This window comes from Eimeria necatrix, genomic scaffold (genome assembly GCF_000499385.1).
Source record: "Eimeria necatrix Houghton genomic scaffold, Enh_scaff122, whole genome shotgun sequence".
Taxonomy (NCBI): domain Eukaryota; phylum Apicomplexa; class Conoidasida; order Eucoccidiorida; family Eimeriidae; genus Eimeria; species Eimeria necatrix.
This window is the reverse complement of record NW_013651995.1, coordinates 1-13,745: the sequence shown is the minus strand read 5'-3', so window position 1 is coordinate 13,745 and position 13,745 is coordinate 1. Positions and strand designations below refer to the sequence as shown.

At 47.6% G+C, this 13,745-nt stretch overlaps 3 protein-coding genes across 3 annotated transcripts; all 3 read right to left on the bottom strand.

The window, feature by feature from the left end:
* Nucleotides 1–1,707: 1,707 nt before the first annotated feature.
* Nucleotides 1,708–3,967, bottom strand: ENH_00007960 (hypothetical protein, conserved; the record flags this gene model as incomplete). Its single annotated transcript, XM_013578620.1, has 5 exons — nt 1,708–1,906; nt 2,143–2,288; nt 2,688–2,942; nt 3,422–3,473; nt 3,825–3,967. 5 exons carry the CDS (start codon nt 3,965–3,967, stop codon nt 1,708–1,710), a joined length of 795 nt encoding a protein of 264 aa, XP_013434074.1.
* A 2,732-nt stretch (nt 3,968–6,699) lies between these two features.
* ENH_00007950 (hypothetical protein) lies at nt 6,700–8,723 on the bottom strand (the record flags this gene model as incomplete). Its single annotated transcript, XM_013578619.1, has 4 exons — nt 6,700–6,819; nt 7,311–7,431; nt 7,918–8,090; nt 8,400–8,723. Coding segments are annotated over 4 exons (738 nt in total), but the record flags the coding sequence as incomplete, so codon positions are not given.
* An 862-nt stretch (nt 8,724–9,585) lies between these two features.
* Nucleotides 9,586–13,530, bottom strand: ENH_00007940 (Heat shock protein, related; the record flags this gene model as incomplete). Its single annotated transcript, XM_013578618.1, has 6 exons — nt 9,586–9,941; nt 10,316–10,433; nt 11,822–11,881; nt 12,217–12,572; nt 12,691–12,806; nt 13,280–13,530. Coding segments are annotated over 6 exons (1,257 nt in total), but the record flags the coding sequence as incomplete, so codon positions are not given.
* Between the last annotated feature and the right edge of the window lie 215 nt (nt 13,531–13,745).

Here is a 13,745-nt window from a genome sequence, read left to right as displayed (position 1 = left end):
GCGCATTGACTCCTCGGTTGCCCCAAATGCCAATTAAAGCAGCAAATAAGAAAGGCAAAAAGACTGACAAGTCGAAGCGACAATACGGCAGACCAAAAGCAGTTCAGATCCCACTCCAATGACGCATTTCAACTCCACTTCCAAGAGGCAAATGAATCCAAACTTTGAGCTGCAAATGCTGAGGCAAAAAAAGGAAACTTTCTTTTTTTTGCCTCAGCATTTGCAGCTCTGTTTTCAGAGGCCTATTCAGCACTTATTTTTGTCCTTGTTTATTCTGGCAGGCCTCTGCGCACCAAGTTCTTCAACAGGCTGGCCCCCACAGCAGCAGCAGCAGCAGCAGCAGCAGCAGCAGCAGCAGCAGCAGAAGTGCAGAAGAGAACTATTTAAATTGCTCATCGACACACAAACCCCAGCCAGCAACTGGCGGCAAGAAACACCACAAAAGCATTATGGGGGGAAAGAAACTCCAGAGGCATTTCCTCCAGCCCTCCGCTGAAGGGGCCTCGACAGAAGGCCAAAATTAATGAACAAATGAACATAACAAATGAATAAAGGAATTGCAAATTGATAAAGGAATTGCAAATTGATAAAGGAATTGCAAATTGATAAAGGAATTACAAATGAATAAAGGAATTGCAAATTGATAAAGGAATTGCAAATTGATAAAGGAATTACAAATGAATAAAGGAATTGCAAATGAATAAAGGAATTATAAGTGAATAAAGGAATTATAAGTGATAAAGGAATTACAAATGAATAAAGGAATTATAAGTGATAAAGGAATTACAAATGAATAAAGGAATTACAAATGAATAAAGGAATTGCAAATGAATAAATGAATTTCGAGTGAATAAAGGAATTATAAGTGATAAAGGAATTACAAATGAATAAAGGAATTATGAATAAATAAATGAATTAAAAAAGATGAATTATAAATGAATGAATTATAAATGAACAAATGAATTATAAATAAATGCATTATAAATAAACAAATGAATTAAAAACGAATAAAGGAATTAAAAACGAACAAATAATTCAGCAGCGAAACTCTTCAAAAGCAGCTGCACTCAAAGGCCAAAATCTGCAGCAAAAGGCACTCCGCCTCTCCGGCGCTTCTTCTTCTACACTTTGCACTAAAAGTGGAAAACTAAAAGAGAAAAAAAGGCATTTGCAGCACTTTATTTTCTACATTTGTCTACACCTGGGGCTGCATGCGCATGCGCATGCGCATGAATTATAAATGAATGAATTATAAATGAACAAATGAATTATAAATAAATGCATTATAAATAAACAAATGAATTAAAAACGAATAAAGGAATTAAAAACGAACAAATAATTCAGCAGCGAAACTCTTCAAAAGCAGCTGCACTCAAAGGCCAAAATCTGCAGCAAAAGGCACTCCGCCTCTCCGGCGCTTCTTCTTCTACACTTTGCACTAAAAGTGGAAAACTAAAAGAGAAAAAAAGGCATTTGCAGCACTTTATTTTCTACATTTGTCTACACCTGGGGCTGCATGCGCATGCGCATGCGCATGCAGCCGGGCTAGCTAGAGGGCAGCACCTCTGCATGCATGCATGCATGCATGCATGCGGAGTTTGGCCCCTGTTGACTGGCACTAAGTGGGACTTAGCGCGAAAAAGCCCTCGAGGCAATTCGGGAAAGTAAAGACAAAGGAGGCAGCCGCAGTGTGTGGGGGAAGAGCCTCTAGAGTTCGTCTCTGAAGTCCTCTGCTGCTGCTGCTGCTGCTGCTGCTGCACCTTCAGCAGCAAACAGCAGGTGCGGCTGCGCCACCCACAAGTCCGGGTCTTTGCCCCAAGACCAGCCCGAGGGCCTTCCCTTCAAAACGGAAACCTCCAAGTGCTGCGCAATGGGGCAGGCCCTGCCGCAGTTGCTGTAGTTGAACCTGCGGGGCCCCAGCAGCAGCAGCAGCAGCAGCAGCAGCAGCAGCGGGTCATTTATAATGAACTTAAAAACAATAAAAGTGCGCAATAAAGTAGCAAAACTCTCCGCTGGAAGCGCCGGAAACAGCGCCACTCCGGCCCTGGAAGTGGAACTTTGCAAAAAAAAAAAATCGATTTTCCGCGGAAAACGCAGCAAAAGGAACTTTAAATGCAAAAACTTGCACATTTATTGGCCCACATGTGCTGCGCAGAGGCCTGCAAGTTGGAATTCAAAAGTTTGCTTTTCAACTTGACGGGCTGCGCCGTGCGCCAGAAGTCTGCGGTGTCTGTACACTCCACGACGAACACGCCGGACAAGCCTTCGGGCTTCGGCGCCGCCGCCACCTGAAGCCTCACAAAATAAAAAGAACACTTTTGCAAATCAATAACAAACACTTTTTGAAAAGGAAATAAATCATTTTCTTTTTTTTGCAAAAGGAAACAAAAAATCACAAGATCCGCGGAGTCGAAATGCACAGCCAAGCAGAAGCCACTGCGAAGAAAGCTGGAGCTAGAAGGCGAAGAAACACTTTTCATTTCTTTCTTTTATTCATTTCCGTTTCTTTTCCATTAAAGCCACTCAAGAACTCCGCGGTGTACGTACACCAGAGAGCAGCAAAGACGGACAGAAGGCGCGGGCTCGTCCACAGAAAGAAAGGCCTGGCTGGGGCCTCCAGCAGCAGAAACAGCAGCAGCAGCAGCAGCAGCAGCAGCAGCAGCAGCAGCAGCAGCAAAAGCACGCACTTCGTAGTTCGGGGAGAGCGGGGCCTCCGTCTGTGCTGCTCGCAGCGTCGCCCAGCTGCCGACGTGCTGCAGCGCAACAGCAGCGCCGCAGGGCACTGCAGCGCCGGCCCCCGCGTACCCCGCAGCAGCAGCAGCAGCAGCAGCAGCAGCAGCAGCAGTTCCCTTTTGCTGCTGCGGGTCGAAGGGCTCGGGGCCCCTCAGCGGCGGCGGCCGGACAAGCCAGAAGGAGGGGGAGTCGCTGCTGGGCTGCGCTGTCTGTACACACGAGAAGCAAAGGAAGCAGCAAAGGCCACTTCTCTTTCTTTTTTATTTCCTCAAATATATTTCTTTTTTTTATTTCCTCAAATATATTTCTTTCAACTAATTAATCTGCTGCTGCTGCTTGCGCAGGCCTGCTGCTCTCCAGCAAATCCACGCTTGAAGCTGACTCCGCAGGCGAGGCCAAACGCGGAAGCAGCAACAGCAGCAGTGCAGCAGCAGCAGCAGTGCTGCAGCAGCAGCAGCATTGCTGCAGCAGCAGCAGCATTGCTGCAGCAGCAGCAGCAGCAGCATGGTGGCAATGGAGGCAGGCGGAGAGTGGAGAGGGAAGCGCTGGCCAAAAGGCCTCAAAAGCAGCAGCAGCAGCAAGAGCTGTAGCAGCAGCAGCAAAAGCTGTAGCAGCAGCAGCAAGAGCTGTAGCAGCAGCAGCAAGACCTGCAGCAGCAGCAAAACAAAAATGAACTTCTGCAACTCACCACTGCCTGCCCAGCCGAGGCGGAGCTCCAGGATATCTTGCCCGAGTACAGTCTGAGGTGTACAGACACCGCAGCAGAAGCAGGAAGCGCAAAAGCTGCAACGAAGTTTTGAGCAGCAAAACTAAATATGCAAAGTTGATGAAACCAGGGAATAGTGGAAGCTGCCGGCAGCAACCGCAGCAGCAGCAGCAGCAGCAAGAGCTGTAGCAGCACCAGCAAGAGCTGTAGCAGCAGCAGCAAGAGCTGCAGCAGCAGCAAAACAACGGCTGCAGCAAACGGCGTTGGCGGATGCAGCAGCAAAGCCTGGAGCCGCAGCAGGGAGTGGAGCTACAGAGTCGCGGCAGCAGCTGCAGCAGCAGCAGCAGCAGCAGCAGCAGGAGCAGCAGCAGCAGCAGGAGCTGACTTGTGTCTCGTGGCCTCGTGTTCAAGAACAATTGCGCTGCCGAAAGTGACGGGCTGGTGCTGCTGCTGCTGTGCTGCTGCAGCGCTCTGCAGCCAACTGACTGCGGGGAGCAGCAAAGAAAAGAAGTGCAGCGAAGCCCCCATTTGGCTGGGAAAGCCTTAAGGAAAGGCAAGGAAACTGAGACAGGGGGGCCAGCAGCAGCAAAGAGGGGCGAGACAGGAGCAGCAAAGCAAGAAAAGACCAAAGGGGAGGCAAAAACTGCAGAAAAAAAGAAATGATTGCGCAGAAAGCGAAGGAAACCGGAAAGTGAACTGCAGACAGGTGTCGAGACACCCCAGCGTTCCGCGGCGAGCCAGCGAGCCCGCGGCCGCCGCTCGCGGGCTGACGAGAGTTTTGAGAGGAAAAATTAAATGCAAAAAGTAAAAAAAGAATAAAGAAAGCAAAAAGAAAGGGCGAATTGGAGAAAGAACTGCGAAAGATGGGGGCAGCAGGGCTCAGTGCAGATCTCGCGAGCCGCCCGTCCCCGGGGCGAAAATAAACGAAAAATGGATTTCCGCGTCTATTCACCTTTTAAATCTACAAATAATTCTTTCTTTTAGTTGAACAGACAAAATGGAATCGACAAACTTTCCCAAGTCTTTCGCTGGGCAGCGCCGGGTGGCCGCAGTGGGCGCATGCGTTTCAGTCGGTTGCTGGAGCCCAACCTCCGACGGGCCAGTTTAAACCCTTCTTTCGACTTTTTAAAATGCTCTTTGCTTTTATTTCATTCATTTAAAAGAATTAAATCCGAATTTTGCAAATAATCTCGCCTGCGAGACGGCCAGTTCAAACTGCCAAGACACACGACTGGTGTGCAAGCACAGCGAGTGGCGAGACACCACAAAGCTGCTGCAGTTGATGGCTCTTTTTGCTCCTCTTCACTTCCCATTTATTTATTTGTTTCTCTTTTATTAAATTATTCATTTGTTCCTCCAAAATCGAGGCGGAGTTGTTCTCATTTCCTTGCATTCAAGTCCAAATCCCGCAAGCCCTGCAAAGCTGCAGGATCCGATGAAGTCCCGCGGGCGAATTCAAAGCGAACGAACTTGTGGAAACTTTCGGCAAATTAAAAATCAGAAAATTAAAAAGAAAAAAGTTTAATTAATTCAACTTTTTAATTAAATCAACAAATGAACTTTGCAAAAACTTTTCATTGAAGCCTCCCACATCCACAAATTCCTTTCTCCAATTCTCAGCGAAACAGAACAGCCGAATAGGGCCTCTCGCGCTATTAAAAGGAAGCAGCAGCAGCAGCAGCAGCAGCAGCAGCAGCAGCAGCAGCAGCAGAGGCAGCAGCACTTGTACGTCAGATTAGAAGGGCAGCAGGTTGCTGCAGCAAAAAGAAAAGCTGCTGCACTGCGGACTAACTCATTTGCTGCTACTCTGCTGCGTCACTATGAAGAGTTACCGCACCCTTTGAGTCTCAGTGCTGGCAGCCAAACCCTAAACCCTAAACCCTAAACCCTAAACCCTAGGCTGTCGGAGTGCGTGGCAGTTGCTTGCACTCCACCTGGCCCTGGCTGCTGCTGCAGCAAATAGAATGAAGTGCTGTTTGCTGCTGCACGTTCCTTGCAGTTGAGATTCAAAACGCCTTCTCCGTTTTCCCGCGCAGCAGCCCCGCTGCCGCTGCTGCTGCTGCTGCTGCTGCTGCTGCCGCTGCTGCTGCTGCTGCTGCTGCTGCTGCTGCTTCCGTGCGGTGTTCTGTCGGTTCGTCTCTTTATACTTGTTGGCTCTGTCGCTGTTTGTCCTTTTGGACAAAGACAAAAAGAAAGCAACAACAGACAAACAACAACAGCCGCACGAACAGCCGCCTCAACAACTCCCACGCACACAAAGCCCCCAGCTAGCTGCAGCCAGTGCAGCTAGCTGCAGCCAGCTGCAGCCAGTGCAGCTAGCTGCAGCCAGTGCAGCTAGCTGCAGCCAGTGCAGCTAGCTGCAGCTAGTGCAGCTAGCTGCAGCTAGCTGCAGCTCGCGAGCGGCGCAAGTGGCTAGCTGCAGCTGCAGCTGCAGCTAGCTACGGAGGAGCGAGCCAAGGACGAGCTTAACTAGCCAAGACACTGCAGGCAGGTGGCTGGCTGCAGCCCTTGCATGCTTGCAAGGGCTGGCTAGCCAAAGGCCACCTGCAGCTAGCTAGCTGCGAGCTAGCTGGGCCCCAGCTAGCCAGCTCTAGCTAGCCGCTGGCGGCCCGCTGCTGCAGCAGCTGCAGCAGCAGCTGCAGCAGCAGCTGCTGCAGCTGCTGCTGCAGCTGGCCACCCACAGACGCCCCCACAAAGTTTTTCAGCACTGCGTGGCCACAAATGCAAATGAGAGGAAAGGGGGCGACAAGAGGCGCAAAAGAGAAATGAAAAGAGAAGATTTGGAGAAGTTCAGGAAGTGAAGAGGCGACAAGAAGACGGAGATGGAAAGAAGAATCAAAAAATAAAACAGCAAGTAGCCAGCAGCATTACTTGTCAGTTTAACAACACAAATAACTAGCATTCTAATGCTGTTGAAGTGCTCAACTGCTTCTTCCTGTTGCGTTCATTTGCTTCTTTGGAGGCTGCGGCCGCAGCAGACGCGCCGGACTGCCTCTCCCCGACTTCTTTTCTTTTCGTTTTTAATTCTTTTATTTCTTTTCTTTCGTCTTTTAATTATTTTATTTCTTTTCTTTCTAAGTTTCGTTTCATTGCCTGTTGGCTGCTGCAGCAGCTGCTTCCCTGCGGCGCGGCGCCGCCCCTCGGATTCAAATTCAGCAGTTGCCTGTGCCGGGCGATCTCGGCGTTTTCTCTTTGTTTCTCCGCTTTCCAAGGAGAAAGCAGCACTTAAATGCTTTAAAAGTTCTTTTTACTCCTTCAGATTAGTCCATTGCGTCTTCTTCGTCTTCGTTTCCGTCCTGCGGCTTCACTTCCTGCGTGACCAGCTTCGTGCCGTACTTCGTTCCGGGCTTGCAAACGCCTTCTTCGTTCAGCTCGCAGACCTGAAACAGCCGAAACAATAGCGGAAACTGTCGAGCATTAAATTCTCTGTTCAATTGCGAATTATTTAAGCCATTATTCACTCCATTCTCTGCCAATTCCCCCCTCATTCCGCTCATTCGGCGGCAGCCATGCATGGCGCGCCCTCGCAAGCAGACAGTTGAGCAGCGAGCAGCAGAGGCAAACAGAAAAGAAATGTCCGAATGAACAAATATTTCAAATTAAAAACTTAAATGAAATTAAAAACTAGACAGAACGCAGCTGAGCCGGCGCTCCACACTGCCCACATGAACGGATTCACACGGCCGCGGCAAGTGACGAAGACAGGCAGATGTGAACAAACAGCCGAGGAATAAGAGCGCTAATAGGAATAGTATTGAAAAGAAAAAGCCTTCTCCACAAACTCGAAAAGATAAAACAAAAAGGGAGCGCGAGAGCGAAAGAAAATGCGAAAAGAAAGAAAAACATGAACAAGAAAACAGTGAAGCCTCACAATCAAGTTCAGCTGATTCGGGTTTGTGTTGGAACGCGCCAAGACGGCTCTGTCTCCCGACTTGAGTTTGCCGGAGATCAGCAGCGGCGCCACTCGCGGCTTTATGTACTTCTCGAGGTACCTGCAGCAGCAGCGCAGCAGCAGCGCAGCAGCAGCGCAGCAGCAGCGCAGCAGCAATGCAGCAGCTACTGCAGCAGCTTTCTGGCTTCTCACAGCTGCCACTGCGGAGAGCCCAAGACAACAGCACGGGGACTGTTAAGTCCTGCACATCCTTCCAACCCTAAACCCTAAAAAGGCGAAGTTCTTCAAACCCTAAACCCTGCACAGGCTAAGTCCCACACTACGTCTTTCAAACCCTAAACCCTGCACAGCCCAAGTCCTGCACAGGCTAAGCCCTGCAAACCCTAAACCCTGCGCAGGCGAAGTCCTGAACAGCCAAGTGTTGCAAACCCTAAACCCTCGAAATGCAAGTCCTGAACGCGAAGTGTTGCAAACCCTAAACCCTGCGCTAACTAAGAGCCCAGCGCTGCAAACCCTAAACCCTAAACCCTCGAGAGGCCGAGTCCCGAACCCCCAGTGCAGCAAACCCTAAACCCTCAAGCCTCACTTGGCCATCCTGCGCCCCCCGAACTTGTGCGACCAGGCCCTTTCCAAGATGTAGCCCAGCGCGGAGTCCGCCACTTTGAAGTCAATTCCTTTTGCTGCTAAGCTGTTCCGCAGCGCGGAAAGTTTCAAGTTCAAAACCCCCTTCATGGCGGTTTCCCCCAGAGGCTCGAAGATCTGCGCAGCGCAGCAACAAACCCTTTGCTGCAGTTAACCTCCTGGAGAAACAAAGTTGGTCCTTTTGACCGCAAATGCAAAGACAAACAAACAGTCTGGGGCCTGCTGCTGCTGCTGCTGCTGCTGCTGCTGCTGCGTTTCGTGGCCAGAGGCGTCAGGGCGCCCGGGGGTTCGAGGGAAACGAGCAGCGAGCTGCCGCTTTCGAGGCGTTGCTGGCTCGAATTGAAACTGGAAAACAAACTGAAAAACTAATTATTTAATTGGGGATTAAATTGAGGAGTTCGTCGAAGAAGTCCGGCAGCGACTCACGATGATCTCGCTCATCCTGCCGATGACCTGGGGCTTGAAGTAGCCGAAGACCTCCTTCAACACCTTCTGGCGCATTCTGCGGAGAATGTCTTTGGGAGATTTGCCAGTTCCTTTGAAAGAAGACTTCCCGGGCTCTTCGCCGCTGCTGCTGCTGCTGCCGTTGCTGCTGGCCTTGTCCTTCTCGTTGACCGCCGTCAGCGCCCGCACTTCTTTGTAACTGTCCAAAATGTACTGCTGGCCAATGTTGGAAGTCAAAATAATCAAACAATTCGTGAAGTCCACTCGGTTTCCCTTCGAGTCCGACAAGTGACCCTCGTCCAGCATCTGCGTAGCCCACAGAAACCACCAGTTCAAGTTCAAATTCAGATTCAAGTTCAAATTCAAATTCATATAAAAATCAAATTCAAATTCAAATAACAATCAAATTCAAATTCAAATATAAATCAAATTCAAATTCAAATCGAAATCAAATTCAAATTCAAATCAAATTCCAATTCAAGTTCAACTCCAACTGATCCTCCCGCCCCTTCACGCCAACGCGCTCGAACTCAAAGAAAGCAGAATGTTTATTTATATAAATGCATTTTAAAATGCATTTATATAATAACAAAATGTTTATTTATAAAAATGCATTTTAAAATGCATTTATATAATAACAAAATGTTTATTTATAAAAATGCATTTTAAAATATATTACTTGGGAAAATAACGACAGACTTCAATGCACATTCACTCAAATTCAAAACTCAACTTCCGGCTGCCTCTCGTCACCCCCTCCCCTCTTCTACGCCAACGCCAGAGTCCTCGTCAATGCAAATATACATTTTTGTAATATATGTAGAAATATATACAAATATATATTATATAATATATATAAATATATAAATATATAAATATATAAATATATAAATATATAAATATATAAATATATAAATATATAAATATATAAATATATATATACATTTATATATGTTCAAGGATGTTACTTTACATTATAACGACAGCAAACTTGAATTCGTACTTATGCGCATACATATCGTATATACATACAAATATAGCAAACATAATATATATATATACATTCTTAAATAAAGAATAAATAAGCAAATAAATAAATAAATATATATATATATATACATATATAAACAAATAATAAATAAATAAATATAGTACATATACACATGCTTTAAAGTTGCAAAAACATGAAAAAAGCAAACAAAGATTCCCTTCTAATGGCTGCGGCCTTGGCCTGCAGCGCCTGGGCCGAGCAAAGCCCGCAAAGGCCCACCGGCAGCAGCAAAGACCACAAGTTCTTGTGGGCGTTTTCGACTTCGTCAAATAACACAACACTGTGCGGCTTTTGGCGGACAGCTTCCGTGAGCTGCCCGCCCTCGTCGTTGCCCATGTACCCCGGCGGCGGGCCAATCAGCCGCGAGATGCTGTGGGCTTCTTGGTACTCCACCATGTCGAGTCTAATTAAGTTTTTGTCGGAGTCGAACATTTCCTCGGCCACGGCCTTGGCCAGCTCCGTCTTCCCCACCCCTGAAACGCGACCCAAACGCAGCATTTCTGCAGCTAAACGCCTCACTAATGCTACTTTATCATTACTTTTATCATTACTTTTATCATTTCAATAACTGCCAAACAAATGCAGATCGTTTTCCGCGCTTTCTGGCGCGCTTTCCGCGGCGGCGGCTCGGGTGTATGTACACCCCAAGTTGCACAGGCGCGACTTGCGCGCCCGCCGCCGATTCGCATTTTTTCCATTTTGCGTTTTGAAGGCCCCTTCGTGTTAAACTTTGGTTTAAATGCAGGGAATTCTTTGAAATGCATTGAAATATTCCAGAAAAGTTGTTAAAAGAATGCGCAGAAGACCACTTTCCACACTTTCCACTCAGCTCCAGCCCACCACTCACCCGAAGACCCCAGGAACAGGAAAGTGCCCAGCGGCTTGTTCTTCGGACTCAGCCCCGCGCGCTGGATGGCCAGCGCGTCGGCCACCGCCTTCACCGCCCGGTCTTGTCCCACAACTCTCTGAAGAAAAAAGACAAGTCCAAATCCTTTGCAGCCCTTCCACTTCGGCAAGAACTCACCCAGCCAGGGCTGCTCGGCCCGGGGCCACTCGCAGCAGCGGCGCACAAGAGCCAACTCCGGAAAACAGACAATAACAGACGCACCCCGCAACCAAACAGCAGCAGCAGCAGCAGCAGCAGCAGCAGCAGCAGCAGCAGCAGCATTCCCTAGCATTCCCTTCTCCCCAGGAGTCACGCATGCAAGCACCCCCTTCCGCTTCCTGCGCGTGGCTTGCACCCATGTCCACGCACACCATGCATGCATGCATGCATGCACGCACATATATATATATATAATATATATATATACAATATATACAATATATATAATATATACAATATATACAACATATACAACATATATAATCTATACAACATACATAATATATACAACATACATAACAACATACACACAATATATACAACATATATATAATATATATACAAGACATACAATATATACAACATATATATAATATATACAACATATATATAATATATACAAGATATATATAATATATACAAGACATAAAATATATACAAGATATACAATACATAATATAAACAAGATATACAATACATAATATAAACAAGATATAACATAAACAAGAAATGGAAGGTCTCAGGCCCACGAGCGACAAAATGTCGGCGAGGCGGAGGACTCTGGAGACTTCGTCTTCGGTCATTTTGCCCATCGGAATTCCAGTCCATTGGCTCAAAATGTGCGCCACGTCGTTCGTCTCCAACACCAGCCGCTTTCCGTTCTGCAGTCAGTGAGTGAGTGGAAATGGAAAACAAACTTTTAAATTAATTAATTAAGTTCAAATTACTAAGTTCAAATTAATGAGTTCAAATTACTAAGTTCAAATTCATCAAGTCCGAAAAATTAATTAAGTTCGAATTCATGAGTTCAAATTTTTAAGTTCAAATTCATCAAGTCCGAAAAATTAATTAATTAAGTTCAAATTAATGAGTTCAAATTATTAAGTTCAAATTATTAAGTTCATATTAATTTCGAATTAATGAGTTCAAATTATTAAGTTCAAATTATTAAGTTCATATTAATGAACTGCGCAGCGAGGGCAGCGGCGGGCGCTTTGCGGGAAACGAAAAGAAATAAAAATGAGCGAAAACGAGATGAGAAAAAGTTGAATGCGAAGCGGGGTGTATGTACACCAGATCAAGGAGAAAAAGAACTCCAATTCAAGTTCTGCTGCTGCCAAGTGCAGCGAATTAAAGCACGAGACTGAACTGAAGACAAATTAAAGAAAATAAATTAAATTAAATTAAATAATTAAAATGAAAAGAAAACTCCAAATGAAAGGCCACAACGCTGCTGCAGATGCGCACCGCAGTCAGCGCCTCCAGAGCAGCCAACTCCTCCTCAACTTTCTTCAGCTCCTCTTCTTCCTGAAAAGAAAAAGAAACCACTTAATAAACAAATAAATAAATAAATAAATAAATAAATAAATAAATAAATAAAAAATAAATAGATAAATAGATAATAGATAAATAGATAAAAAATAATGAATGAGAGAAGAAGAGAACAAAAACAGAGGAGAGCAGCTGGAGAGAGTCGCTGAACTTTGCCGCAGAAAAGAAGAAAAGAAAGAAATGCCAAAGCTGGAGAGAACATTCAAAGAAATGAAGTCCTTTAAGGTCATCAGCAGCAGCAGCAGCAGCAGCATTGCAGCAGCAGCAGCAGCAGCAGCAGCATTGCAGCAGCAGCAGCAGCAGCAGCAGACCTCCTGCTGCGCGTGTTTCTTGAGTTGGGCGCGCCGTTTCTGGAGGAGGTTAATCTGTTTGTTGTGGGAAACTCTTTTCCAAGAACAAGACTCGTCGAGGAGGTCCAAAGCCTTGTCGGGAAAGGCGCGCTGCTTCACGTACTGGTCGGCCAAGTTGGTGACAGCCTCCAGCACTTCTTCGGGGATTTCCAGCTGGTGAAACTGCTCGTAGTGCGGCCGCACGCGTTGCAGGATTGCTGCAGGCACACCACGCTGCTGCTGCTGCTGCTGCTGCTGCTGCTGCTGCAGCTGCTGCTGCGGCAGCAGCAGCGGCTGCGGCAGCAGCAGCTGGGAGCAGCCAAGGCGACTGCCGCGGGCTACGGCTATTGACGGCAAAGATGCACCAGCAGCAAGATGCACCAGCAGCAAGATGCACCAGCAGCAGCAGCAGCAGCAGCAGCAGCAGCAGCAGCAGCAGCAGCAGCAGGGGCTTACAAAGGGCCTTCTCCTTGCTGGGGGCCTCCACGACGATGTTTTGGAAGCGGCGGCAAAAGGCCGCGTCCTTTTCAATGTGGAGTTTATATTCTTCCAAAGTCGTCGCCCCCACAAGCCTGAGCAGCAAACCCGCAGCAGCAGCAGCAAAGTGGCAGCAGCAGCAGCAAAGTGGCAGCAGCAGCAGCAAAGTGGCAGCAGCAGCAAAGTGGCAGCAGCAGCAAAGTGGCAGCAGCAGCGCAGCAAAAGGGTCTCCGGCAGCCAGCGAATCCACTTGTTTGCACTTCCCAACAAAAACTCAACTCAACATTGCTTTTTAATTATAAAACAAAAACTCCAGAATATATTTTATTTATTTATTTCTTTCCACTTTCCCATTTGTTCAAATAACCTTAAATGCACTCTGCAGCAGCAAACCAAATCTCCACTGCAGCCCCCACAACACCCCAGCAACAAACGCAGCAACTGCAGCAACTGCAGCAACTGCAGCAACTGCAGCAACTGCAGCAGCTGCAGCAAGTACAGGCAGCGCAGCAGCAGCAGCAGCAGCAGCAGCAGGTGTTTCGGAAACCCTAAATTAGGGTTTGCGTACACGATCTCTCCTCTCGCGAGCGGGACTTTGAGGATTTGCGTGGCGTCTGAAGAGCCCGCAGTCTTGCCGGCCCCCACGAGAGTGTGGATTTCGTCGACGAAAAGAATAACTTCTTTTTTGTGTCTTTGCAGATAAGCGATTATGTCTTTCATCCGCCGCTCGAACTCCCCCCGCATTGAAGTCCCCGCGGAGAGGTTCAAAAGGTCCAGAGAGAAGATACGGCGGTCCTGCAGCGCCTTCGGGACCGCCCGCTGCAGCAGCAGCAGCAGCAGCAGCAGCAGCAGCAGCAGCGGCAGCAGCAGCAGCAGCGGCAGCAGCAGTGGGAGGGGCGGTCAGCAGCGAGGGAGGGGAATGGTCGGTGATTTCTGCGGTTTGACGAGGGACGCGCAAACCCTAAACCCTAAACCCTAAACCCTAAACCCTAAACCCTAAACCCTAAACCCTAAACCCTAAACCCTAAACCCTA